Source organism: Thermobia domestica, chromosome 16, assembly GCF_964235325.1.
Source record: "Thermobia domestica chromosome 16, izTheDome1.hap1.1, whole genome shotgun sequence".
In the NCBI taxonomy this organism is placed as follows: domain Eukaryota; kingdom Metazoa; phylum Arthropoda; class Insecta; order Zygentoma; family Lepismatidae; genus Thermobia; species Thermobia domestica.
Window position 1 is genome coordinate 185,345,851 of NC_137469.1, and position 27,676 is coordinate 185,373,526.

Consider the following 27,676-nt stretch of genomic DNA (forward strand, 5'->3'; position numbering starts at 1 on the left):
CACGGACTTCGCTGTGCTGTCTTGTTAGCCATTCTGAGTAGCCTATGATCTTCCCTCGTCAAGACCAAAAGATTGAATAACAAATTGGCAACACAGCTGAGGTCATTCACTTCTTTCCCTGAAGCAAAGGAAGGGTTTCATCCGTCAGAGGGACGGCGAGGGTAGGGCCGAAGTATGTTACGCATATTTTCCGAGGGCACACCTAAAATAAGACAGGTTCTAGTATAGTGAACAGAGCAGGTGTTTGGCGTACTAAGAGAAAGTTCCCTTGTCTTCTTATCAAATAATTGAAATGCACTTGATTTGTTGCACATATTGGATGGTAAAACAACGATGCAAATGTCGCAGCCGTTGTAGCGTGTGATTGAAGTCCTGCAGCATAACACAGTGGTGTAAGAATTGGTCAAGGCAAATATCAAATCGTCGAAACTATAGCTGTCAAGTAGGTAACGCCATTTCAGCTCGTGACGAATAACTATTGTTCGATGAGTGAAGCCATCAAAGTAGACACCAAGCCAGCAGCTCGAAGGTAAAAATCTCTATCTGAAGTGCCTGACATACTAAAATAATATAATATATACCATTTTTCTTTTGCTTGTTTTTCATAAGTGAAAGAAGATAATGAAATGCAACTTACACAATCATAGATAATGTTGTTCTACAACAGAAAATATGAACGTGAAGAATTTCAAGTGTTGCCAAAGTAACATTTCCCCAAAAACCTAAGTTAAGGCTGCGACTAGAGGAACAAACTCAACTGCATTTGATTAGGTATGATGTTGTTTTGGAATCCTGTAAACTACTTTTGAAATAATAGTTGTATTTAGTTTGTAATAAACAAAATAGTTTTAACGTACAGTTATCAAAATTAAATATTATTTAAAAAGTAGTTCACAGGATTCCAAAACAACATAAGATACGTAATCAAATGCAGTTGAGTTTGTTTCTGTAGTCGCTGCCTTAACTTTGATTTTGGGAGAATTGTTATTTTGGCAACACTGAAAATTTTTCAGGTTCATATTTTCTGTTGTAGCATAACATTATCTAAGATTGTGGTAAGTTGCATTTCATTATCTCCTTTCATTTACGAATAAACAAGCAAAAGGAAAATGGTAAATTTTGTATTATTTTTAATATGTCATGCTCTTTAAAGTTGTTTCTCTTCCAAACATTCCAAAATATAGTTTGGTGGGAGAATAACGTGATGGTATTAGTGATAGAAACATTCCCCATTTGGAATCCAGTCCCCTAAATTCACACCTGTTTTGTGGGCATAACAGTATTAGCAGGAAAGATCATGCCTACACCAAAGGTCTCTGTAATCAACATACAGTTGTGTCACAGTCACGCAGGATGGAAAAGAATCATTTTTGTATTTAAATCAAATCTTTTTCCTCGAATAATAAAAGTCACGAGCTGAAGAAAAACATTAGGAATTAGTATTAAATGTTAGTTATGCCATTTAAGCGAAAATATTGGGGTTGAATTTTGAGTTAATCTTCAATTGTTAACCTAATTCAATCCCAAACAATGTTTTTTATGCATTAAGGAAAAAGTACAGCAGCGTTTATCAACATGACACTTTTTTCCAAAAGTTACTGATATTTGGCAGGGGCATATTAAAAAAAAAAAAAAAAAAAAAAGGAACTAGCTTGCGGCACGAAATACATAAATTTCGCCTAAACTTATAAAATCTTCGTCTGAAATGTTAATTTCCCCGTTGGAATAGTTAACGATTTAAAAACCCTATGTTACGAATAGAAGAAAGCAGAATACGAAGACAAGAAAGCAGGATTCCTCCGTTACTCGTTCAAAACGGGATTTTTCCTAATCAGCCTCTACATAATACTCCTTTTCATATTGTACTGTACATACATTTGAGTCTCATTGTATTATCATTTATTATCTTCAATAATCGAAATAACAGAACAGAAACGGGGTTTTACTTATTTTCACTTTAATTAATTCATTTCGGAATTTGATTTAAATCAGTGATTTTTATTTAAAAAAATCAAGTAATTTAAATGAATCCACCCTGCAGTCACGTTGGTATCCATGCACATTTGTATTTCCTTGAGAGGTTGTTTGTATGTCCTGTCTCCTCTCAGATTTCACGTTTTGAATAACACCGGTTTATTTATTCATCGAGCTATTTAATTTTACTGCGTTCAATATCGATTCGTCCCCACATAATACAAAACGCCTGATGTTTTCCCGCAGAAACACCAAATCTCCGTTTTTCCCTATTTCCGGTCACCTGTACTTAGGCACGTTATTGTTTCTCTAGCGCCGAGCTTTATTAAACATGGCGTCTATTTTATTCAGCTGCTGGAAGGTTTACGCTACCTTAATATAATTCTCCGTAGACATCAGTTGCATACTTTTGACATGTTTATGTTTTGCGAATATTTTATGTACTCTTCTGCCTTCTCTTTAATAGATACAACATTATTATTAATTTAGGGAAACTTTTTCATTCAAAGGAGGCGTTCATCCTCCCTTATCTAATAATCCATAATCCATCTCTCTACACACACACAACAGATGTTAAATAGTTTTAGGTCTTCCCTACCTTACCCTACTTTTGAAATAATGGAACACTTGCTTTCCTGTTTTGACATCTGTATCAACGTTTCAGATCTGTAGGAGTGGCCATAGACTTTTCGATCAAGTTTGTTTTTACATTTGCACGGGAGTAGACAGTCGAGACTTCCTCCAGCTTCTTTCACTTTATAATAACTCTCAGACGATACGTAGTTTGACACCTATTGCTATTTGAAAATTATAAGTAGGACTCGTCTGAAACCCCAGGACTTATTTTTTTCCTTAATACATTGGGTATTTTTAAAATGATGAAATGCGTGTTTTCACATGTGTCTCACCGTTTTATATTTATAAAAGTGGCCATAGAATTATCAATGCAGATTGTGTTTCCATTTTGACCTGCCGCCATTTTGCACAGGGCTGTCGTATAGAGCCGAGGAATTAGGAATAGCAAAATAGGAGCAATTAGGAGCCGAGACTTAATCCATCTTCTGTTTAACAAGAGTTTTCATTCGATATGCTACTCAACCACCCTTGTCGTTTGCAAATTTTGTGTTGGACTCCGTCTGCGACCCTGTAGGGGACCCTGGGACCAAAATATAATTTCAAAACGTGTGCCCACAAACATAATGAGATCCGGAGTCACACTTTGTGGACGCCTGCATTAATCTCGGCAAATTTGTCATTTTGAAGAGGGCCTTTGTACCCTGCAACTCTTTCCTCGTAGAAAAGACAAAACTCGTATTTCCTACTTTGAAGTCATCTTTGCATCGGCAGTTTCGTTCCTTTAATGTGGCCCTTTTAATAAAGGGGGCTGTTTTTTTTTTGAAAAGGGGCCCTTTTCCCCTTTTAACCCATTTACCGAAAGAAAGAAAACAAAGTTTGGATTTATTTTCAGTCTAGTATATATGTGCCAAGAATGAAGAAAATCAAATGACGAGAAACCCTTGTGCTATCTTCTTTACACTTTCACTTTTTGGACTTGACGGGTTTTTGCCCCGAAGTCTTCAATTTATAGGAAAGACTGCAGTACTCTGTTGATTCGTCTTTCTTCGTGGATTTTCCTATGTTGCCACTGGACCTCTTAACAAAACCTTAATATTTTTACAAAGTAAATATTATATCGGTGAGTGGAAAAAATAGAATATTCCAAAAATAAAGCAGGTTCCAAAGTATTAACTTGTGTATAACTAAATATCTAGTTTCATTAAGTTGTTGGTATTTTGGAAGTGAAAGGTCTTAACATATGCTGCAAATATCTCATACAAATATTGTTGTATGAGCAATGATATTTCCTATAAGCGGCTTTGTTTTTCGTTTCCCAAAAGTAAGGTTTTATGTAGTGTTCTCCTTCTTCCCCTCACCGATTCAAATTTCAAATGATTTAAGACTAGAAAAGCAAGAACAACTTGAATTTGTAGTGTTTCAGCAGACCAGAGGGTAGATTTAGCCATTTTCAGCTACTACCTCTCTCTCCGCAAAATTGATGCGTAGCGACAGAATCTGGAAACGAGTATTGAAACAAAGAACAAAACACTTACATGACTTTCCGTTAACTATATCAATCAATCACCCATATCCAATGTAGTAATGACGAAATCTCGACAATCATTTTGAAATTATATATATATATATATATATATATATATATATATATATATATATATATATATATATATATATATATATATATATATAAATATCTAGTTATACCATAAATACTGTCACAAGTTTGAATGTAAATAACACAGAGTATTAACACTAAGGCGATTTATTTTGGTCATCTTTTACATTGATATGTTATACACCTGACACACGAATCATTTTTCAGAATGTTTCCCCTTGGCCTTGATGCAGGCACAAAGTCTGTCCGGCCACTGGTCAATGGCATCATACACCACGTCGATGGGAAAATTGCTCACTGCTCGGGTCAAGGATTGTTTTAGACTGTCGACAGATGGACGCCGTTTATGGCATACCTTTGCCTGAAGAACTGCCAAACTTTGTAGTCCAACGGGTTAAGGTTCGGGCTGCTAGAGGGCCAATCAGCGGTAGAAACGAATTCGGGAGCGTTCCATGCCAGCCAGTTGTGGGTTGTTTTTGCTTTGTGGCCTGGATCGGAATCCTGCTGGAAGGTCCACCTTTCTTCAGGGAACACGGTAGCAGACAGTGATTTCACTATAGGTGTTAGCAATGTGTCCTGCTACACCTTGGCAGATGTTTTAACACCTTGTTCGCAAAAATGCAGCTGGGTTGTGCCTGAGTAGCTCACTCCCCACCAAACCATCACTGAGGCAGGATGATGTGCCTTCTGAACCCTTGGAGCTGCCTCAGCAGCTGCAGTAGATAACGTGGCATACACACTGTCATTTTGGGCGTTGTAGGCCTGCTCGATTGTGAACACCTTTTCGTCAGTGAACAGAATCTTTCTGTGCAAATTGTTGGCGTAACGCCGCAACAGTCTCTTTGATTTAAGGACCCTCTCCGACATTAATGTTTGGGTCAGAAAGTGACCAGTCCGCCTCTTACACGCCCGTAGATGTAGGTCACTCCTGAGTACACGAGACATGGAATTTCTGCTGATGTTCATCTCAGCATTCATCACACTTAGTGTTCGAACAGGATTTCTTCGGATTCTTGCTGCGACTGCTTTCTGGACCTGCGGGGTTCGTACCGCTCGTAGTCTGCCAATCCTTGCGCGGTCAGCTGCCGTTCCAGTTTCACTGTATCGCTGTATGGCGCGATACACGAATCTCTTGCTGATTTGTGGGGGTTTCAGGAGGTTGAAAATCTCACCTGCTGTCTTCCCGACTCACCTACTGTGTAGTGCAATTACTGCTACACGATTTTCGTAATCGCCCCACTCCATCAGAACTCAGTACAATATCAACGTATGTCATGAACAGTCAAACACACACTACATGCATCTTCCGCTTTATACACAGATGGCAGCTCTTTGCCACTCCGGATGCCTAGAGCGCCACTCCAAACTTTGTGACAATATTTATGATATAACTAGGTATATATATATATATATATATATATATATATAATGTCAGAGTGACTGGTAATTCGATTTATTTCTTGAAAGGGATTATTCTACAATTAGTTTGGAATAAATTTGTCCCTATAAATAGGGGTCGGAAATCAGTGGTTTCGAAGAAATTCGCAGCTTTGCGATATATATTAAATTAGCCGACTTGCAACCAGAAACTGCAAATTGTGAACAAACTCGTCCACACTGAACACTAGATTAAAATCTTTAATAGCTGTTGAATGTAGTTCTACTGTAGAAAAAGGACATGCCCAAAACCACCAGAAAGTCATACAGGAATGGATCATAAATCTGAAATCGTGATATTATTATTATTATTATTATTATTATTCCGGCGCAGAAAAACGGGAAATTTTGAAGTAACATAATTTGCATGAATAAACACAGGAAAAACATCAGTTGACGAAAGTTCAAGAGTACAGTATGCCAATTATATTTGTGATAATTGTTACAAAATGTCACAAACTGTCTCTTTACTTCTTAAAGATGACATCGGATAATAGCCTGTTATGGGAAACCCAGGAATGCTCTGTGTAGCATGTCCAGGGAAATGGCAATGATTTCGTTTCAATCTTGTGTTTCAGTAACACCTTTCTTTAGCATGCCCCACAGGAAGGAATCACACACACTAATGTCAGCTGATTTTGTAAGTCACCGTTACATGAAATGACATGTCTCCGTCCTGCTGAAACCACAGCGGATCTACGGCTTAAGTGGGAGCTCCCACCGGGAGTTGAGTCGTGTTTCCCATGCACTTAGGTGGTGACGAGAAAGTATTTATGTCAATGTCTAGAAAGAATAAAGAAGTTAAGCCATGCTAAGCAAACAAAACCCCGCGTAAAAATTGTTCTTGTTGTGGATCCAAAACGTGCAGTCAAACACTACGAATTGCTTCCGTGAATGTATTTGTCATTATTGAAATTTATTGTCAGAAACTTCGTCGATTTAATGCAGGCTAAATTTTTAAGTTAATTTTTCTTTTTTTCAAAGTACGAAGTTACTCACTCACCTAATATATAAGGGTTTTTACAAACCAACCTCTTTATATGTACTGCTTTCGAATTCTGATTTTTTATGGTGCTGTTGCAAAAAAAAAAAAATAAATAAATAAATAAAAATAAAATAAAATAAATAAATAAATAAATAAACTTATGTTTTATCTGAAGCTGTTTTTGAGGAAGTAGTTATTTTCTCTATGTTGCTTAACAGTTAGCTCTCACATGTCCGTAATATCAGAGATGTGCCTAGTTTCAAGTGATCTTCATGAATAGAATGACATGACAACTGAAAATATTTGATACCAATATCAGTTACCCGCTTCGCTGGGTTAAATTAAGAAAAAAAAATAGTAATATGTTCTGTTAATCAGTCACTTTTCACTATTACTAAAGCGCGCTGTGATATCGGTCACTTTCGATCATTTTTATATTTCTTCCCCCTCCCCAAAAGTTGCGTGGCTAAATTTGGATTTAAACGGTATCGGAAATGTCACTATTTATCACGACGACACCGAAAACTACGGATTCGGCACTAATATCAGTCATTTTCTATGATTTTTATATAGACGGAATATATCCTCCTCCCCTTCCTCCAAGTTGCGGGGATGAATTTGGATTTAAACATTGAATATGTCACTGTTCTCAGCGATCCCGAAAACTATAGATTCGACACTAATATCGGCCGTTTTCAATCATTTTTATACATCTCCCCTGTCCTCTCCTCTAACTTGCATCGTCAAAGTGAAATGATTTTAAAAAAAAAAAAAATCCCAGACAACTTTATTTATGTTGAAAATTTGATCGAGATCGGTCGGGTGGTTCGAGAGATTAAGAGTCACAAACAGTCACTTTCAATTTTGTAATATAGATTACCCTTACTCAAACAAAGTTGAAAATTAATTTATTTGTTGTTAGCAGCCAGATGTAATTTGTATGAAATTCAGTTAAATAAATTAGTGTTTCTCAGTAATTGCTTAAGATGGGGGAAAAATGCAATCAAATTAGATACGAGGGATCTATAGTCTAATAAGTTCCTTCGGTTATTCGGATAATTATCATATGATTTATTTAATTAGTTTCATATATTGCAACAATAAACACTCAAGGCACGATTGGATTGAATATTAAAAATATTATTGAAGTTTAGCAGTATTAGGCCGTAATATAATGCGTATCTCGTATGATAAAATTACAGTACAAATACGAACACGGAATATCCATTATTGGTAAAAATATTTCAATTTTATCTCCAGTGCAACTACACTCAGGTTTATAAAATCGGAAATTTCGTGATTCGTAGACTTACACTCGATGAATATTATCAAATGTTACTGAAATACACTCTATGAATGTCATCAAATGTTATTGAAATATACTCGATGAATGTCATCAAATATTACCGAAATACACTCGGATGAATGTCATCAAATGTTACTGAAATACACTCGATGAATGTCATCAAATGTTACCGAAATACACTAGATTAATGTAATCAAATGTTACTGAAATACACTCGATGAATGTCATCAAATGTTACCGAAATACACTCGATGAATGTCATCAAATGTTACTGAAATACACTCGATGAATGTCATCAAATGTTACCGAAATACACTAGATTAATGTAATCAAATGTTACTGAAATACACTCGATGAATATTATCAAATGTTACTGAAATACACTCGATGAATGTCATCAAATGTTGCTAATTTATGAGCATAATACGGATCAAGCAAGACGCCTAATATGGATGGTACTGTTCTTACGCGCTAGGTACGTGGAATCCTGTTGGGAAGATCTCTTTGGGGTGACTACCACAAAGGTAAAATAATATAGAATAGGATCTTAGTAAGGTAGTAACAGTAGTCTTTGTTCGTTTAGATTGTCAAGTGTAAAATGCAGTACAGTTGTGTTAAACTGTTCGTTGTACGACTGAGATTGGCAATTACCATCGGGTACCCTTTAGCTCATAGCAGTCTCCAGGGCGTCTTGCAGTGACTTCAGGATATGGTTCTTCTGGTAACGTCCTTCGCTCATGGCAGCCTCCAGGGATTTAGGCAGTATAGAACTCCTTCATCCAGGGCGATCAGTGGTCAATTGATGCTTCTGTCCTCTTCCGGTCCATTTTTATAGGCCATTTCTGGGTGGCCCATTCCTTGTAACAAGTGAGGTGAAGGAAGGAAAGAGTTTATACGGGAACCCCTTTAGCTCATAGCAGTCTCCAGGGCGTCTTGCAGTGACTTCAGGATATGGTTCTTCTGGTAACGTCCTTCGCTCATGGCAGCCTCCAGGGATTTAGGCAGTATAGAACTCCTTCATCCAGGGCGATCAGTGGTCAACTGATGCTTCTGTCCTCTTCCGGTCCATTTTTATAGGCCATTTAAGGTTGGCACAATCCTTATAACAAGTGAGGTGAAGGAAGGAAAGGTTTTATATAGGTACCCTTTAGCTCACAGCATCCTCCAGGGCATCTTGCAACGACTTCAGGATATGGTTCTTTTGGTAACCTCCTTCGCTCATGGCAGCCTCCAGGGATTTAGGCAGTATAGAACTCCTTCATCCAGGGCGACCAGTGGTCAACTGATGCTTCTGTCCTCTTCGGGTCCATTTTTACAGGCTATTTCTGGGTGGCCCATTCCTTATAACAAGTGAGGTGAAGGAAGGAAAGGTTTTATACGGGTACCCTTTAGCTCATAGCAGCCTCCAGGGCATCTTGCAACGACTTCAGGATATGGTTCTTTTGGTAACGTCCTTCGCTCATGGCAGCCTCCAGGGATTTAGGTAGTATAGTACTCCTTCATCCAGGGCGATCAGTGGTCAGCTGATGCTTCTGTCGTCTTTGAGTCCATTTTTATAGGCCATTTCTGGTTGGCCCATTCCTTATAACAAGTGAGGTGAAGGAAGGAAAGGTTTTATACGGGTACCCTTTAGCTCATAGCAGCCTCCAGGGCATCTTGCAACGACTTCAGGATATGGTTCTTTTGGTAACGTCCTTCGCTCATGGCAGCCTCCAGGGATTTAGGCAGTATAGTACTCCTTCATCCAGGGCGATCAGTGGTCAACTGATGCTTCTGTCGTCTTTGAGTCCATTTTTATAGGCCATTTCTGGTTGGCCCATTCCTTATAACAAGTGAGGTGAAGGAAGGAAAGGTTTTATGCGGGTACCCTTTAGCTCATAGCAGCTTCAAGGCGTCTTGCAGTGACTTCAGGATATGGTTCTTTTGGTAACCTCCTTCGCTCATGGCAGCCTCCAGGGATTTAGGCAGTATAGAACTCCTTCATCCAGGGCGACCAGTGGTCAACTGATGCTTCTGTCCTCTTCGGGTCCATTTTTACAGGCTATTTCTGGGTGGCCCATTCCTTATAACAAGTGAGGTGAAGGAAGGAAAGGTTTTATACGGGTACCCTTTAGCTCATAGCAGCCTCCAGGGCATCTTGCAACGACTTCAGGATATGGTTCTTTTGGTAACGTCCTTCGCTCATGGCAGCCTCCAGGGATTTAGGTAGTATAGTACTCCTTCATCCAGGGCGATCAGTGGTCAGCTGATGCTTCTGTCGTCTTTGAGTCCATTTTTATAGGCCATTTCTGGTTGGCCCATTCCTTATAACAAGTGAGGTGAAGGAAGGAAAGGTTTTATACGGGTACCCTTTAGCTCATAGCAGCCTCCAGGGCATCTTGCAACGACTTCAGGATATGGTTCTTTTGGTAACGTCCTTCGCTCATGGCAGCCTCCAGGGATTTAGGCAGTATAGAACTCCTTCATCCAGGGCGACCAGTGGTCAACTGATGCTTCTGTCCTCTTCGGGTCCATTTTTACAGGCTATTTCTGGGTGGCCCATTCCTTATAACAAGTGAGGTGAAGGAAGGAAAGGTTTTATACGGGTACCCTTTAGCTCATAGCAGCCTCCAGGGCATCTTGCAACGACTTCAGGATATGGTTCTTTTGGTAACGTCCTTCGCTCATGGCAGCCTCCAGGGATTTAGGTAGTATAGTACTCCTTCATCCAGGGCGATCAGTGGTCAGCTGATGCTTCTGTCGTCTTTGAGTCCATTTTTATAGGCCATTTCTGGTTGGCCCATTCCTTATAACAAGTGAGGTGAAGGAAGGAAAGGTTTTATACGGGTACCCTTTAGCTCATAGCAGCCTCCAGGGCATCTTGCAACGACTTCAGGATATGGTTCTTTTGGTAACGTCCTTCGCTCATGGCAGCCTCCAGGGATTTAGGCAGTATAGTACTCCTTCATCCAGGGCGATCAGTGGTCAACTGATGCTTCTGTCGTCTTTGAGTCCATTTTTATAGGCCATTTCTGGTTGGCCCATTCCTTATAACAAGTGAGGTGAAGGAAGGAAAGGTTTTATGCGGGTACCCTTTAGCTCATAGCAGCTTCAAGGCGTCTTGCAGTGACTTCAGGATATGGTTCTTTTGGTAACCTCCTTCGCTCATGGCAGCCTCCAGGGATTTAGGCAGTATAGTACTCCTTCATCCAGGGCGATCAGTGGTCAACTGATGCTTCTGTCGTCTTTGAGTCCATTTTTATAGGCCATTTCTGGTTGGCCCATTCCTTATAACAAGTGAGGGGAAGGAAGGAAAGGTTTTATGCGGGTACCCTTTAGCTCATAGCAGCCTCCAGGGCATCTTGCAACGACTTCAGGATATGGTTCTTTCGGTAATCTCCTTCGCTCATGGCAGCCTCCAGGGATTTAGGCAGTATAGTACTCCTTCATCCAGGGCGATCAGTGGTCAACTGATGCTTCTGTCCTCTTCGGGTCCATTTTTATAGGCCATTTCTGGTTGGCTCATTCCTTGTAACAAGTGAGGTGAAGGAAGGAAAGAGTTTATACGGGAACCCCTTTAGCTCATAGCAGTCTCCAGGGCGTCTTGCAGTGACTTCAGGATATGGTTCTTCTGGTAACCTCCTTCGCTCATGGCAGCCTCCAGGGATTTAGGCAGGATAGTACTCCTTCATCCAGGGCGATCAGTGGTCAACTGATGCTTCTGTCCTCTTCGAGTCCATTTTTATAGGCCATTTCTGGGTGGCCCATTCCTTGTAACAAGTGAGGTGAAGGAAGGAAAGAGTTTATACGGGAACCCCTTTAGCTCATAGCAGTCTCCAGGGCGTCTTGCAGTGACTTCAGGATATGGTTCTTCTGGTAACCTCCTTCGCTCATGGCAGCCTCCAGGGATTTAGGCAGGATAGTACTCCTTCATCCAGGGCGATCAGTGGTCAACTGATGCTTCTGTCCTCTTCGGGTCCATTTTTATAGGCCATTTCTGGTTGGCTCATTCCTTATAACAAGTGAGGGGAAGGAAGGAAAGGTTTTATGCGGGTACCCTTTACTCATAGCAGCCTCCAGGGCATCTTGCAACAACTTCAGAATATGGTTCTTTTGGTAACCTCCTTCGCTCATGGCAGCCTCCAGGGATTTAGGCAGTATAGAACTCCTTCATCCAGGGCGATCAGTGGTCAACTGATGCTTCTGTCCTCTTCGAGTCCATTTTTATAGGCCATTTCTGGGTGGCCCATTCCTTGTAACAAGTGAGGTGAAGGAAGGAAAGAGTTTATACGGGAACCCCTTTAGCTCATAGCAGTCTCCAGGGCGTCTTGCAGTGACTTCAGGATATGGTTCTTTTGGTAACGTCCTTCGCTCATGGCAGCCTCCAGGGATTTAGGTAGGATAGTACTCCTTCATCCAGGGCGATCAGTGGTCAATTGATGCTTCTGTCCTCTTCCGGTCCATTTTTATAGGCCATTTCTGGGTGGCCCATTCCTTGTAACAAGTGAGGTGAAGGAAGGAAAGAGTTTATACGGGAACCCCTTTAGCTCATAGCAGTCTCCAGGGCGTCTTGCAGTGACTTCAGGATATGGTTCTTCTGGTAACGTCCTTCGCTCATGGCAGCCTCCAGGGATTTAGGCAGTATAGAACTCCTTCATCCAGGGTGATCAGTGGTTAATTGATGCTTCTGTCCTCTTCCGGTCCATTTGTATAGGCCATTTCTTGGTGGCCCATTCCTCCTCGGTTCCCGTCGTGCTGGCTTCGTGTCTTCCTGGTTTTGTGTGTATCGTCTACTGTACTGATGCTTACAATCAACAGCACGTGTTATATGAATAACATGTTCTTACATTGAAAGGTGGGAATCTTTACAATATGGATTAGCATATCAAAAAAAAATCGTAATTATTAATTATTTTATTTTTTAAATGAAATATTTGTTGTGTTTCTGTAAGAAATGTAGACACTGGACTTGTTATAAAATCTGAATTTATTTACTGCAGTTGCCTTCTTCCATTTTTGAAAATCTTAATAAATCCATGGTGAATAATTTATGTTATTTTGGTTATTTGGTTGCCATTATCCTCCGATCAGTCAGTGAATCGTAGATAATTAATTCATATGAATCCATAGAAAACTCTAACCTCTATGATTTTTGTGTTGCAGTGAGGAAAGTGGTGATAGTGAGAGGGACAAAGCTAGCAACCAAGTCTGTGTGGACAAACTAGTACGAAAAAATGCACTACCAATGGAGGTAACCTGATGGTGGATGGGATTCCAGCCATAAGGAAACAATCTGTGTATGTGTCATTGTGGCTTGGTTGGTTGCATGCCACCTGTTTTGATGCTGCTCCAAGGTCCTGGTGAGGCCTTGCAAGATTCCACTCTGGCCAGTTTTCCATCTAACTGCAGGTGCTGTCAGATGCTGTTGCCATGCCATCAATTTCATTCTGGATCACAGCCTTTAGCTAGTGCAGTGCCTCTTCAACCACAAGCACCTTCCAGCTCAACTGGAGGAAGATTTCGATATATATATATATATAAAAAAGCACCAACTGCACCAACCATGCCATTCGTATTGTTCTGTGGTCCAAATGAATTAGCTCTAATTGATAAGAGTGTAGGGTCACCAAAGTATAAGAATACAGAAGCTGTTTACAACATTGGAATCAGAATAGTTGGGATTTAATACTAGATTCTCTCTGGGATGTGCTGCTAGGAACTGTAGAAACTCTGAAGAAAGTTTTGTAATGCATAGAACAAATCAGCTCTCGTATGGCCCTTTTTTAAAAAATAATTTCAATTTTGTAAGAGTACACTTTTTTTAAAAAATAAATGACGCGAGAATTTTGTTCAAATAAAATGTTTAAAAGTGTACAGTAATGAAGGTAAAAAGTGTTAGAAAAGCACTTGGTTGCAGAACATAACTCATTCTTATATATTTATTTAATATTAAGCTAAAACAGATAAGTGATTATTTTTAGATCAACTGTTTCATAAATGTTGTACCTTACGTTTTCCTTCAGACTGTATATGAAATAAATGTAATGTAACGGACTCAGAATGCTAAGGAGCTATAAATAGCGCAAATTCATTATTTTTCATTTTATAATATTGTAATAATTTATATTGCAGTGGTTTATTATTTATTGATATACACAAACAAAATGCTTTTTTTACAAATTTCTTGTCAAATCATTGACTTCAGATAGCATCGTGATTTTTATACCAGTAAAAATGAATTATTTGTACATTGCTCCTTGCTAACCGCATATTTTGTCGTGCAAATGCACGCTAAAAGGGATCATAATTAGAAAAGTTCAGGGAAAGCCAGTTGCAAAAAACAAACATTTCAATAAACGAAAAATAAAATAATGGTGAGCTGGTATTTGTCACTGCGTGATGATTCATTACTTAACATATATATATTCATTAGTCTTCATTACATTAGATTTTTATAAAACATAATGACTGGTAGCTGCTTGGATTAAACTTTATTGTTTTCTCCCCTAACGTTTAAACTTGATTTAACACTCAAGCACTTTTTTTTTTTTTTAACCACACGGGGATTCCCTCCTCACTGTGAAAATAAGTTCCCAGAGAGTTCTACTTCAAAGGTATTTTATTTAGAAATTTTTACTACAGTATAACCTATGTCTCTGTTTTTTAACAACACCAACAAAGTTTCGTAATTTTTTTTGTGCAAGCACCAAAAGAATCTTTTGCAAATATGTTGAAATTGCAAAAAAGAAAAAGCTAAAATTTTTGAAATGTAAGCACACCTGTTGACGGGAATTGCCCCCAATTTAGAAATTTATTGCGGGGAACCTCTAATACTGTTTTCTAAAAGCTGTCTTTATTCTTACTTGAAATTACGTATGCAAAAGTAGATTATACTAAATAAAAACACGAAACATTTCAATCTAAAGACATTTGGAAAACTAATATATTTGCAGGTGCATCCACATCACCTTCACGATCTGACACAGGAAACTATGGTTGGTTGGTTCACCTTCAACTTCATTTTCTCTTATTGAATTAAGCAGTTATAAAACCCGTCTCTGCTCTTCTTCATACTATGATCATCATAATATAGAAACGCTTGCACACTCGGTGAAAACTTTTCCCCGCAAAACTTTGTCTTTCCACAACGAAAGTTCACAGAAGACTGAGCATGCCATTTACACGCAGAAGGAAACAAATTAGGAAGATACAAGACGCTTCAGGTACGGCCATAAAGCCATTGTAAAGCAATCACTTTTTCCTTCAAGTGCGGGGAATCCTCGCTAGTGCGTGTGCTTAAGTGTTAAAGGTCTAATATATTGTGCATAAAATAAGAACGTAAATGTATAATTATTCATGTCAAAATACCTCCTGTGTTTATTGCATGGCGGAAAATAACTGCAATATCTTTATTATTGACAAGGTGCCATAAAGTTCGAAGTCACTCATTCTTCGTACAAGTCTCTTGTAATTTCAAAAGATTTTTTTCTGCCCACTCGCCTTAACACACACACAGTTACTTTCTTATTTCTCTTGAATGTATTTTCTATGTAATATGTAATGTTTCCGTGTTATTAGCTACTCTTCTAATGTTAAGTAAGTGAGATGTTGAGACGGTGCAGATAAGAATTTGTCTTTTTGTTTTTTTTTAATCTTAAAAATATTTTTAAAAGATACAAGGGGGAGTCCGAAAATAAGTTTCCCCAGGCGATTGCGGACAGTGGTGGGGATGCAAGACCAAAAGTAGCATGTGACATTCAAGATCAGACGTACTTTATTTTTACACATAAGTACCATGTACGTTGAGATATTTGTCATACCGGTCTATAACCTTCAAAAACCTTTCTAAGGAAAATTCAGGGCTCTGCATACGGAAGAAGTGTCGAACAGCTTCTGTGACTTTAGCATTGCTTCCAAAGCGCCTGCCGCCGAGAGTCTTCTGAAAAGCCAGTGGGTGCGACATCAGGATTGTATGGCGGGATGGTTAAGGCGCTCCCACCCTAGTTACAATATGCCTCTCATTGAATTGGCGACACCATCTCCATACCATGTTTCGACATCACATCAGGCCGATAGACTTCCACGAGGCGGTTATGCATTTCTGCTTCCGATATGCCACGTGCCTATTCATGGCGGACAATCACTCGCACTTCCTTCTTTGACCACGATGTCAAAAGGCGTCTTCTTTCCATAGCTACCAGGTGCAGACTGAGAGACTCGTCTCTGCTTTACACAGGTGCTGCGACGCAAACGATACCTATTTGTGTGTGGGTGTGTTGCGCTTGCAACCTCGGTCTTGTTTCCCACATTACTAGGGAAAACAAGAGAGAAACTTATTTTGGGACTCCAGTCGTAAAAAGTAGAACGGAATGTGACACCTAACTTGATGTTTATAATGGTAACTTTAGATAGGCGTAGTAGCTGTATTCGTTGATATTTTTAATATACACTATGTGTACTAATTAAGCTAAGTTAATTTTGATAAATTAAGGACTACTTTATTATCATATTGATACTGAATGTAGCTGCAGTGTAGTTCGTATTCCACAAAGAAAGTTAGTTATATTCAAGTAGGGAAGTAAGACAACATCTGTTTCTAAGTAATTGGGATAGTCTTTTAAAAAAAATATTAAAATGCATTCTTTCCAAATTCATAAAATATAAAGGGAAACCTGTATTTTGGGATGTGAGCATGATTTACGACTTATCTGTGATGTAGGTAAAACTTTTTTGTTGTCGAAATCTTGCTGTTTTATGCTCCACTTGTAAATAAATTTCATATATTTATTCACTCGTATTAAATGTAATTATTTAAAATAAAACATTCTACAGGTGAAGTTGCAAAGAGCATCTTTCAGCCACTATTCTCTACCTGTCTCTTATTTTACACATTCATTATTTTAATGGATTTGTTTCCTGTTGTGTTGCAGAAATATTTTATTAAGTAAAAGTCTTTTTAGTATATAACTCAAGGATACAACCTAGAATGTATGACTCAACACGTTTCATATGGTGAAGCATCTCTATTGAACTCTTTGTGCTGTGTCTCTGCTGTCTTCCCTCAACATTCAATTTCATATTTGTTTACTCAGTGCGGTAATATGTATTTGTGATGTGATGTTGAGTAACTGTGTAAAATTATAAGTTAATATCTGTTTTTGATTTTGGAAACAATGCTTGGAAATGAAGGTAATCTGGAAGGACTACAGACGAGCAGTTTTTCATTATTAACTGAAAATGTAGATTTATTGTGATACTACTTGGGCTCATGTTAAATTAAGCTTTCATAGGTCTTTTTTTAAAAGAAAATGTTCCTAACCTTTAACTTCATATTACTACTAATTTGTTGTTGAAAAGATTTCCAAGAGTATTTGAGTTGGACAATCTTCAGAGTTTCATACAGTTTCTCATTGCTGTCATAGTCAACTTGACTGACACAGATGTAGCAGATGTTCAGTATCTGGTCTTTCAAACTCGTTATTAATCTCTGTGTTGATAGGGAAATAATAATAATAAAAATGAATCCACATTATTTGGGTCTATGCAGGGATGTGTCGAAGTCTTGTTGTTGTTGATCGTATATTTGCATGCAAGTAGGTGTGTTCGTGTGAGAAGAAATGTGTTCTGCGCACATGGTGCTTTCAATCTCATTGCACTAACGGAATGAAAGAAGAATGCAAAGGTGAGGGAGGTTAGAGAGGCCTGCACAGAACAGTTGGTGCTGTGAAGCTTATATTAAGTATTAACTTAAGAATTGGGAGACAAGGAACGCGAGGGGTAATCGGTTGCACCTTTCATGTTGCGGCCATGTGGATTTTTTTTTTTTAATGGAAATTTTCTCGTTGAGAAGAATTGTTTCCCTCCAGTTTATGGTGCACCATGAGCTGCATAGCTGGCAACGAAGTTTTGTTTTCAGAATCTGTTTGAAAAATTTTGGCTTCGGGAAAGTATATATTTTAATTGACACATGTAATTATTGAGATTAATACCACAAGAATTAACTCGACTTGTGTACTTAGCATAGAAACTTACGCAGGTGTTCTGTTTACTGATCACGTGCGCAGGTGAATTGTGCTATGGACTTCATAACCAGTCCATTGTGCCTCGATGTAGCTGGTGGTGCATGGGTTCGAATTCCTGCAGCAAATGCCTGTAGTGTTTACAGGTTATAAAAATAAAAAGGTGATATTGTACAATGGGTAAAAGAAGACAATGTAAAATATTCATTTTTTACGTGGAAGACATAATTCGGCATTGTATTAATGTACATAGTCTTATAGTGAGCATTAATGAATAAATTTCAAACATTGTTTGGATTGCCAAAGAAACCTACAGTCGTTTTAATTTTCTTAACTTTGAATCCCACCCTCCTTTATTAGAAACTATAATTTCCTTTAAAAGAAAGGAAAATGCTATTTTGTATGTTAGAATATTTCTTTCGTGAAGACCTTATTAACGCCTTTCGTATCCTTATTTCAGCGTAACACTTCTGGCGATTTCCTCAGAGAATTTCATCTGTCTAGCTGTGAGGATACGTCACATATAATAAAAATAAAATCAGACCAACCTGTGTTACTATTTTTGCATTGGCTTCATATTTCCCCTGGTCAGATTTTATTTTTAGTTAAGAATGTTGTCGCCCAATATTTACCACTGAAAATAATGCATTTCGTCTCCCTCTCTCCCTCCTTATATATATTTATATATTCAGTCGTTTTTGTGATTTAGAATACGTCACATTTTGGACACCATATAGTGACATAAGTTGATAGTTGTGGACCACGGATGCAATTTAAAAATTGTTCTACTAACCCCCTTTATAGCTTTTTCAGTGTGGGTCAAAATTTTGTGTATATACTGAATAATTAAAGTAAAACTACTTAAATTATAAGTACAAAATACGAGGGTCACTCAAAAAGTTAATTGCACCGCTTGAGAAAATAAAACAACAGAAATTTTACTATAACTTTATTTATATCTTAAAGTTCCATTCACTATCTACTTTTCAACGTTATTACCTCCGTTATTTAAGCATTTGCACAAATTTTTCTATGCCTTCTGCAAAGAAATCCTGTCCAATGCCCGATAACTATTGTTGGGCTGCAGCTTTCACTTCGTTCTCAACTGGTATCGTAGTTTGAAAGTTCGTCTTTCATGGGACCAAACACATGGAAGTCACACGGTGAAAGGTCTGAGCTATAAGGAGGGTGATCCCACCTAAACGCCGTCAATATCTGTACGTCCGCTCTCAAACATGTTGTATCACTTCGCGATAGCTTGACGTGGGGATTGCATTTTCACCGTACATTTCATGCAACTGCTGATAGATTTCAGTGCAGGTACACCTTGTCGCCCACAAAAAAACGAATCCCTGCATGCATTTTCAATTTGAGTTGAGTAGAGTTGATGTTTTAGTTTTAACGCTCCTTTCAGCAGCTAGGCTCTTGCAGCTGTCGAGACATGTTTACGACTGACTGTCAGAACACTTCCACTTGCCTCGTGAAAGCCGCTACATTACACCATACAGCTACATGTCTGCAGTGTTGCCATACAGTTTCATCAAAATAGCCTTTGACCGAAAATATTTACGAAGGAGTGCAACTAACTTTCTGATTGACCCACGTATAAAGGTAAATTAAATTCCAGATTTCCTTATGAACAATTGGGGGGTAAATTTGAATAAGGGAGTAATTAGCAATTCTTCAATTTTTCAGGAGAGCAGAAAACAAACTCCCTTATCCAATTAACCAACGTATTCACACACTATTTTCGGAGACAGGCGTTCGCTACGGAGTAGAGATATTACCTTAACATAACCTAGACACACATGGACATGCTCGAACTTGCAGAAAATATATGTATCTCAATTTACCGGAAATAGGTCGATACGCCCTTATCGAAATTATCCCTTCAATTAAAAGATGGAAATATTTCTCGAACAGCGCACTTAGCTAATGATTAGCTTTCTTGCTTCGTAATCTTGAGGTTCTAGGTTTAAATCTGATTGCCTTTCATCCTCACATGAGGTTTCCCCATGCTTTTCTATTCTTTCAAAACAAGTCATACCTAGAGGCATGAGTTTTTTGCAATGCGCGATAAAACGAAATGCTTCAGAATTAAGTAATTTTTAGTTTCTTGACGTTTTATTCTGTGTGTACTTTTGTTGGTTTCCGTTGCGCGATAAAACGCGAAATTGGCCGTTTTGCGCTAAGTTTCCAACAATACGCGATATAACGCGAAATTTTAAAAATACGTTTTCATTAATTTAAACGCCAGTTTCCCGGTAATGGAACGGGCATGAACGGTGCATTTTGGGTGATTCGGACACAACTATAGAGATCATTCATTGATTGATTTTTATTTAAGCGTCTCTTTCAGCAGCGAGGCTATGTGAGACGTAGACTTACTGATTAACGTGGAATCCGAACCACATGAACTCCCACTGGGAATCGAACCCGGGTATGTCACGCCAAAGGCGTGTACGCTAATCGCTTAGCCACGAGGGAACACCTATAGAGAACATGTTGCGCGTTAGCTCTCACCATCGCAGCTAGGTGGGGAGGAGTCGTTTTAATTAGCTAGCCAATGGCATGGACTGATGATAAGTGTCAAGCGTACAATAATGGAGGAGGAAAATGTGGAAACATGTAACATGCTTATTTTTAATGCTTAAATAACTTGTTCCAATGTGTTTTCAGAAGAGAGCAAAGCTTTCTTACTTATAGTAAGTTTAGTTACTGATTTTCCTTCAGTTTGCGTTAATATATATACAGGGTGATACAATAAGAACGTACTAGGCCTATATCGCAGCTAATACTGCACGTAGAGCCTTCAAACAAAAAATTGCATTACCAAATCGTATGTGTAGAATGCAATAAAAATAGCGAGACCAGTGGCGTCTCGTGAATACCCCCAACGGGGGGCAACTTCAAAATTTGAAATGGAAAGTGGTGCAACTGTTGGAATCGTTCGAAAGGACATTAAATGTCATGCAACGTTTAGAGGACAGACTTTGTCATATCCTTTCCCATTTAGCCGCTAGAGGCGTTGTTGCAGACTTGTATCTGACTACCCGTAGCAGGCCTTTATTTCAACTAATACTGCACATAGAGCCGTCAAACGAACAATTGAACTACCAAATCGTATGTGTAGAATGCAATAAAAATAGTGGCGACACCAGTAGCGTATCGTGAATATCTTCAACAGGGGTCATCTGCAAAATTTGACATGAAAACAGGGGTTGGTTGTGCCTCCATTGAAACAAGCGCACACTGGGAGAAACGTCGAGAGGAAAGACGTTGGCATATTTCTTCCTTGGCAGAAACACGGTCAAATTACTAGGTGAAAGTCAGATGGTGCGAGGATGTCTCCAGTCACACCAGGCGAATGCAGGGAGGGTACGTGCAAACCATGCCCTGGCAAATAACCGTTGACGCCTTTGCAGGATTAACTCGGGGCTTAAGCCAAGGGTAGCGCAGACCCACAATGACGTGGACGCGCGATGTATCTTCTGTGCGTACGTACAATATGAAATATCTCCCAAATCCGGGAGCATGTGTTGTGGGCTTGTTTGTCGTTGTTTCGATCAGCACACTCATTTATCGTTGCCAGTAATTGTGTAGATCCAGTAGCCAACACGTACATGACCTTGCTCAAGACATAGTCTATGCGGCCTCGAACAGGCGATTGCTGCTATGTGAGACAAAGGGCAGAAGGAGCGATGCTGTAGCCAAAACAGGTAACACAAGCGTGTAGAGTCCGAGAGTAATTAACTTCTGCAGTGAGTTAAAGTGGTCCGTGTACTGGACAAGGTGTCGTGCATTGAGTTCCACTACCCCTGTGCATTACAAGCTCGTGACGGGACGAATACGTAACTTCCACAGGCAATGAAACCTCTTTGATTGCGTTGATGTTTGAGTGATTGTAGTAGGAAGTATCGGTAGTAAATAACATTCATGCGGTATACGAATTTGGAGGCATTCCAAATGTTCATGATCTTAGGGGAATGCCGAGAAATTTATAGGGCTGCAGTTCGATTATACGCTGAACGCTATTCACAGCGACAAGCTATTTCCCACAATCTGCTGTGGATATTAGCAGCACGATTGCGGCAGACAGGCAACATGCGTGGACGCTATGGTGTCCGGAGAAGAGTCGTACAACATAAAGACGTTGCCATTGATGTACTTGCCGCTATTGCAATAAATCCTAATGTATCTTTGCGAGAGATCGCACGAGATCGTGGTATCAGTCAAGGTAGTGTCCTGCGTATTCTGTGGAAATCACATTTTCACCCGTACCACCTCTCTCTGCATCAACTAAGTGATGCGGACTGTAATTTATGGCTTCTGTTCTACAACTGGGTGGTCAATCGCGTGAGAGAACATCCGAATTTCATTCACTTCATTTTATGGATTGATGAAGCGACATTCTGCAGTGATGGCGACGTGAATCTCCACAATGCACATTACTGGGCAGCGGAGAACCCTCACTGGATGAGAGAAGCCAATCGGCAACACCGATGGCGCATTGTAGGGACTCAGGTCATTGGACCATGGTTTTTGCTGGTCATTTAACAGGTGCAATGTTTCGTGATTTCTTGCGACACCATCTACAGCCGCTATTGGAAAACGTGCTGCTCCATATACGTCAGACGTTGTGGTTTTAATTAGATGGTTCTCTAGCCCATAATGCTGCCATGTGTAGGGAAGAGCTAATTGTTCTATTTCCGCAACGCTGATCGGAAGAGGTTCTAATCCACAGTTTCCTCCGCGGTCGCCCGACCTTACTTGTATGAACTATTTTTTCTGGGGTCGAATTAAGGATCTTGTGTTTGTCAACCGACCAACTACAATTGGCAACATGCAAGACCGCATTCCGGTCCATCAACGTGGCCGAGTTGGAAGCTGTTGCTCACAATTACGTACAGCGAATAAATCGCTGTATTGCTGTTCGGAGACATCACTTTGAACATTTGTGAAAGCCAGGGGGCGTCGACTACACTCCGCAGAGGGTAAGCTGATTCTTTAGCTCCTTACTCATTTTTTTTTTCCAATGGCTTGATTGCAGCGCCTCAGCTTTCTGTCCCCATGCTTTGGCAACAACACATTCGGTTCGTCTTTCTTCGTTGCAACCAATAGTTTCTTCTTCCGTTTTGTTATAGGATCGTACATTGCCCCTCATCATAGTTTTCCCCATCCACTGCGCTTCTGTCGCAGCCATACGGAAACCACTCTCTTCAAATATTGCGTATGTCATTGGTTTCCTATTTAGACCTCCATTCAACAGCAGCAAATGTACCTCTGCTTACTGTTACAGTATGTACCCTCTCCCCGTCGTGGTCTCTTGCTGACGCCATTGTTGTCGCCACTTAGACGGTGTGATTCCGCGTATATGCAATTGTACGTCCCGTTCGTTTAAGACCAGTATTTACTCTTCCCTTTGGTACCGCATGCAGAAAGCCTCGCATCATCTGACTTTGACTTCGTAATGCGATCGTGTTGCTGCCACAGAGGAAGAAATATGCCAACTTCTTTCCTCTCGACGTTTCTCCCATTGTGCTCTTGTTTCAATGGAGGCACAACCAACCCCTGTTTCTATGCCAAATTTTGAAATTGTCCCCGTTGGAGATATTCACGATACGCCACTGGTGTCGCTACTATTTTTATTAACGTCCACACATACGATTTGGTAGTTCAGTTGTTCGTTTGACGGCTCTATGTGCATTATTAGCTTAGATAAAGGCCTGCTACGGGTAGTCAGATAGAAGTCTGCAACAACGCCTCTAGCGGCTAAATGCAGTTATCCTTTCGAACGATCCCAACAGTTACCCATTTTCCATTTCAAATTTTGAAGTTGGAGGTATTCACGAGACGCCACTGGCCTCGCTACTATTTTTATTGCATTCTACACATACGATTTGGTAATGCAGTTTTTTGTTTGAAGGTTCTACGTGCAGTATTAGCTGCGATATAGGCCTGGTACGTTCTTATTCAATCACCCTATATAATATATATATATATATATATATATATATATATATATATATATATATATATATATATATATATATATATATATATATATATATATATATATATATATATATATATATATATTCTATAAGTGAAATTTACAATGTCAAGTGAAATATTAGTGTATTTTTTTTTTTAGGTAATTAATCGTCTATTGCTATAGTGATCTATGAATAAAAGTAGTGTTGTAAATAGAAAAAAATACCGTTCGTATTTTTTCAGAAATGTACCTTTTTAAAAAAAAACATTGCCTCGAGTTTTTTTTTCTAAATTTCGTTTTTTTCAAATAGTCATTTGTAATGCATCTTACGTCTATTTAAATATGAAGTATTTTTATGTAGTTGTAATCACCGTAAAATGCAACATAAATTAAACGCTATACGCTACAAATATTTTACAATTTACATGAATACCATACCTATTAACAATTCGGGTTTCAGCAGTTTTCATCAATATCAACTAAGAAATAAAAGTAGAAATGAAATTTTGTTTTTTCGCGAAAGCAGGCCTTTAATAAGTACGAAAATAATGTCACGAACAGTATAAAATGCAAATAACTTGTCAAACTAATACTGATTTGCCTACTAATATTTTTCTGAATATCATATAAATAATTTGTCGACTAGATATATATGATATGCATTGGCGGCTCTACCATATATGCAACATGTGCATTTGCATGGGGCGGAAATATCTGTCATAAGTATTTTAAAATAAATATTTTGTTGTTGGAAACAAGACTTCATGATCATGGTAGTTAAATTTACTAAGCTGATCTACTGTTGTCAAATACAAGAACTCAATTTTCGAACACCTGTTCCATTTAGTTATCAGAGTTCTGACATGAAAGCTACTATTGTCTTTGTCACAAATAAGATCGTTATCATTGAAGGTGGAAACAACTTTTTTTAAAAAAATAAAATAAAATAAAAGATGTAGAAGGAAAAATTAAGAAATAAAGATAAAAGAGCTAGTTGCGCCAGAATTGCAAACTGATATATTGAGATTGAAGCTCGATATTGAATTCTATAAAAAAGGATTACATCTTTACTCTTCAGGTGTGTTTCCTTTATCTTTCACTAACATAATAGATTTGAAGAAAACAGACAACGATATTGTATGATATTTGTAGTAAGTATTTAAGCCTTTCTGAGTGTGAGTGCAGTTTCCCTCCCCTTCGTTGTTCATGCTGAAGTAGCATACTTAAAATCGTGACTTTTTAAGATTTATTATTTCTGGAGAAAGAGGGAGGAGGCAAATTACGTCATTGCACGGGGCGACAAATTGCCTAGGGTCGGCCCTGATGATATGTACATACAAAACATGAATATAGGATGACACAATTTGAAGTAATGCAGGATGTTTCAAAATGAATATTAGGGTTTTGAAATTTTGTAGTATCTATTACAATTAACTTACAATTATACATATTATCAAATGAAAAATCAACTCAAACAGTTTTGTATCCACACATGCACATGCATTGTTTCCTCTGTCTGTGGTTAGAAAGAGCAAGTAGCAAAGATGGAGACTAGAGAGCAGAAAAGTTTTTGTGTTTTAATTTTGCAAAGACTGAATTTGTAGTTAGAGTGCAACCGTTTGTGTGAATTGAATGTTTTGTGCCATATAGCGGAAAGTTTGAGCCTTTCTCACCTATCGACTCGATGTGTGCCGTGTGACGAATGAAGCTCACATCGAACACTTGTAGCAAAGACTGTTTGATGTGTTCTTTTACTTGATGTATTGTTTATAATTGTACGTAAAATGTAATAAGTACTACAAAGACTTAAAACCCCAATATTCATTTTGAAACACCTGCATTTCTCAGCAACAGTATTGGAACTAAGATGTAAAAAGGAGAGAAAATTTTCCTTGGCACATACGGGTGTCCGCTCCTGTGTGGACACTAATTAAGATATCGGGATATATATATATATATATATATATATATATATATATATATATATATATATATATATATATATATATATTGCCAAATATGGTTGGACCATAGTTTATCATATTAGTTTCTTTTTCTTCTGTATGTCGAATTTCCTTCTCAAGTTTCACCCGAGTCAGAAATTCGAGAGTTTTCGAATTTTCTTTATTAGTTTCCTCTTGTAGCTTCATTCGTTGTAGAGAGACCTCCTTAAGACTTGTCAGGTAGATACGTCGCAATGATGCCAATTCCTTCAGAGCCCTTTTCCCTTCACAACTTTCAGAACTTCCCTTTTCCGGGCAAAATCTCCCTTCATCCAAACCGTTCAAGTACTATATTTAGTAAACGTATTTTTAATGGTTTTCTCTTCCACCCCCTCACCCCAATCTTATAACCACATACAAGCAGATACCTGACAGCCTTTCTTTGAGCTTACGGAGAATTTGAACTTGATTTGTTGTTTAGGTATCTAAGGCGACGCGATAGAGGAGGGGAAAGGATATGGAAAGGTATAGGTCAGGACCTATGTTAAAGGTGCAATCTCTGCATTTGCCTGGTGTGACTGAGGAAAAACCCTATAAATACCTCGGTCAGGACGGACAACCTAAATAAATCATAAAGAATATAAAATAAATATTATGTAAATTTAATTTTTATCCTAGATATCATGATAGATTTTAATATTAATGTAACCTAAGGTACAAAGAAAATATTAAGCTTATATTTGGTATGTACTTACTTAAGAACAGCACTCCCATATTTACTGAAACGAATACGAACAGTTACAAAGAAAACTCGAGCTGCTGCTGTCTGTGGCTGTACACGAGGAATGTTCGTAAGCACAATACAAACTAAATCAAAGTTTAGAGATGCGGAATTCTTAAGAATTTATAATTCTGTGCGCACAGTCACCAAAACTTTGTAAACTTACACAAACACACATACACTAATGACCCAGTATTCGCCCATATATACATATCTACATTCACGACACGCAGATTTTCTTCTCTTACATCGATTAATCCTCTTCGCAATCAATTTTCTGGTTGGGAAAAACATCATCCTTCTATGGAAAAACATCATGCTGTAACTTTGAAAGAGGTTTGCAAATTGTAGATTGCCTTCAAAATTTTTGATTTGGGAAACATGAAACCACATTTCGTCTGTTGGTTTTTCCTATCTTTCCTCTTTTCTTCATCGTTTAATTCATGCCAAAGACGCCTCCATTCTGCATTGCCATCAAGATATTCAGAAAAATGGCTTCGAAGATGCCCGATATCTATTTTTTTTTTTTTTAATCGAGAGCTACATCCGCGCTCAAAAATTCCATTTCATTAAACAGTGGCGAGTCAAGCGGAAGCCGTGCTTGTATCTCTGTTGCAGCCTCAATATATAAATCAAGACAACGAAGCCTAATAGCTTTCACACCTTCTTCAGGTAATTCAAGCAAAAAATCTTCGCATTCTTGCCCAAGAAATACTTCACCTAACGGCAGAAGATTTCTTGGGTTTGAAACATTTATGTTATATTGGTGTACTAATTCAGCTTGCAAAAAATTTTGGTCTAGTGTTCGAAATAATTTCCTTGAGTTTTCTGCAAGAAATGGAATCAAAACCTTCCAGGATTGAAAAAGTGAATTAAAGGAGTTGAAAAAATTTAGAGCATATTTTGGAAAAAAGAAGTATGCTTTCGTATAAAAATTGTTCAGTTCATTTAAAATAAATTCGGAACTCTTTAGTTTGTCCTCGAATACAGCTAGTTGGAAGTAATTTTGAAGCACTGACCAATTTTCCAGTAGCGTTACAACGCACTGATGAAGGGATAACCA

General features: G+C 38.5%; 1 protein-coding gene across 1 annotated transcript in view; it reads left to right on the top strand.

Moving 5' to 3' along the window:
* The window catches only part of E(Pc) (Enhancer of Polycomb), a 103,184-nt gene extending 84,981 nt beyond the window's left edge, over window positions 1-18,203 (top strand). The window contains exon 12 of the mRNA XM_081743378.1: window positions 13,039-18,203. Within this exon, the coding sequence (XP_081599504.1) occupies window positions 13,039-13,135 (97 nt within the window). The 3' untranslated portion in view covers window positions 13,136-18,203. The remainder of the gene's footprint in view (window positions 1-13,038) is intronic.
* Window positions 18,204-27,676: the final 9,473 nt, after the last annotated feature.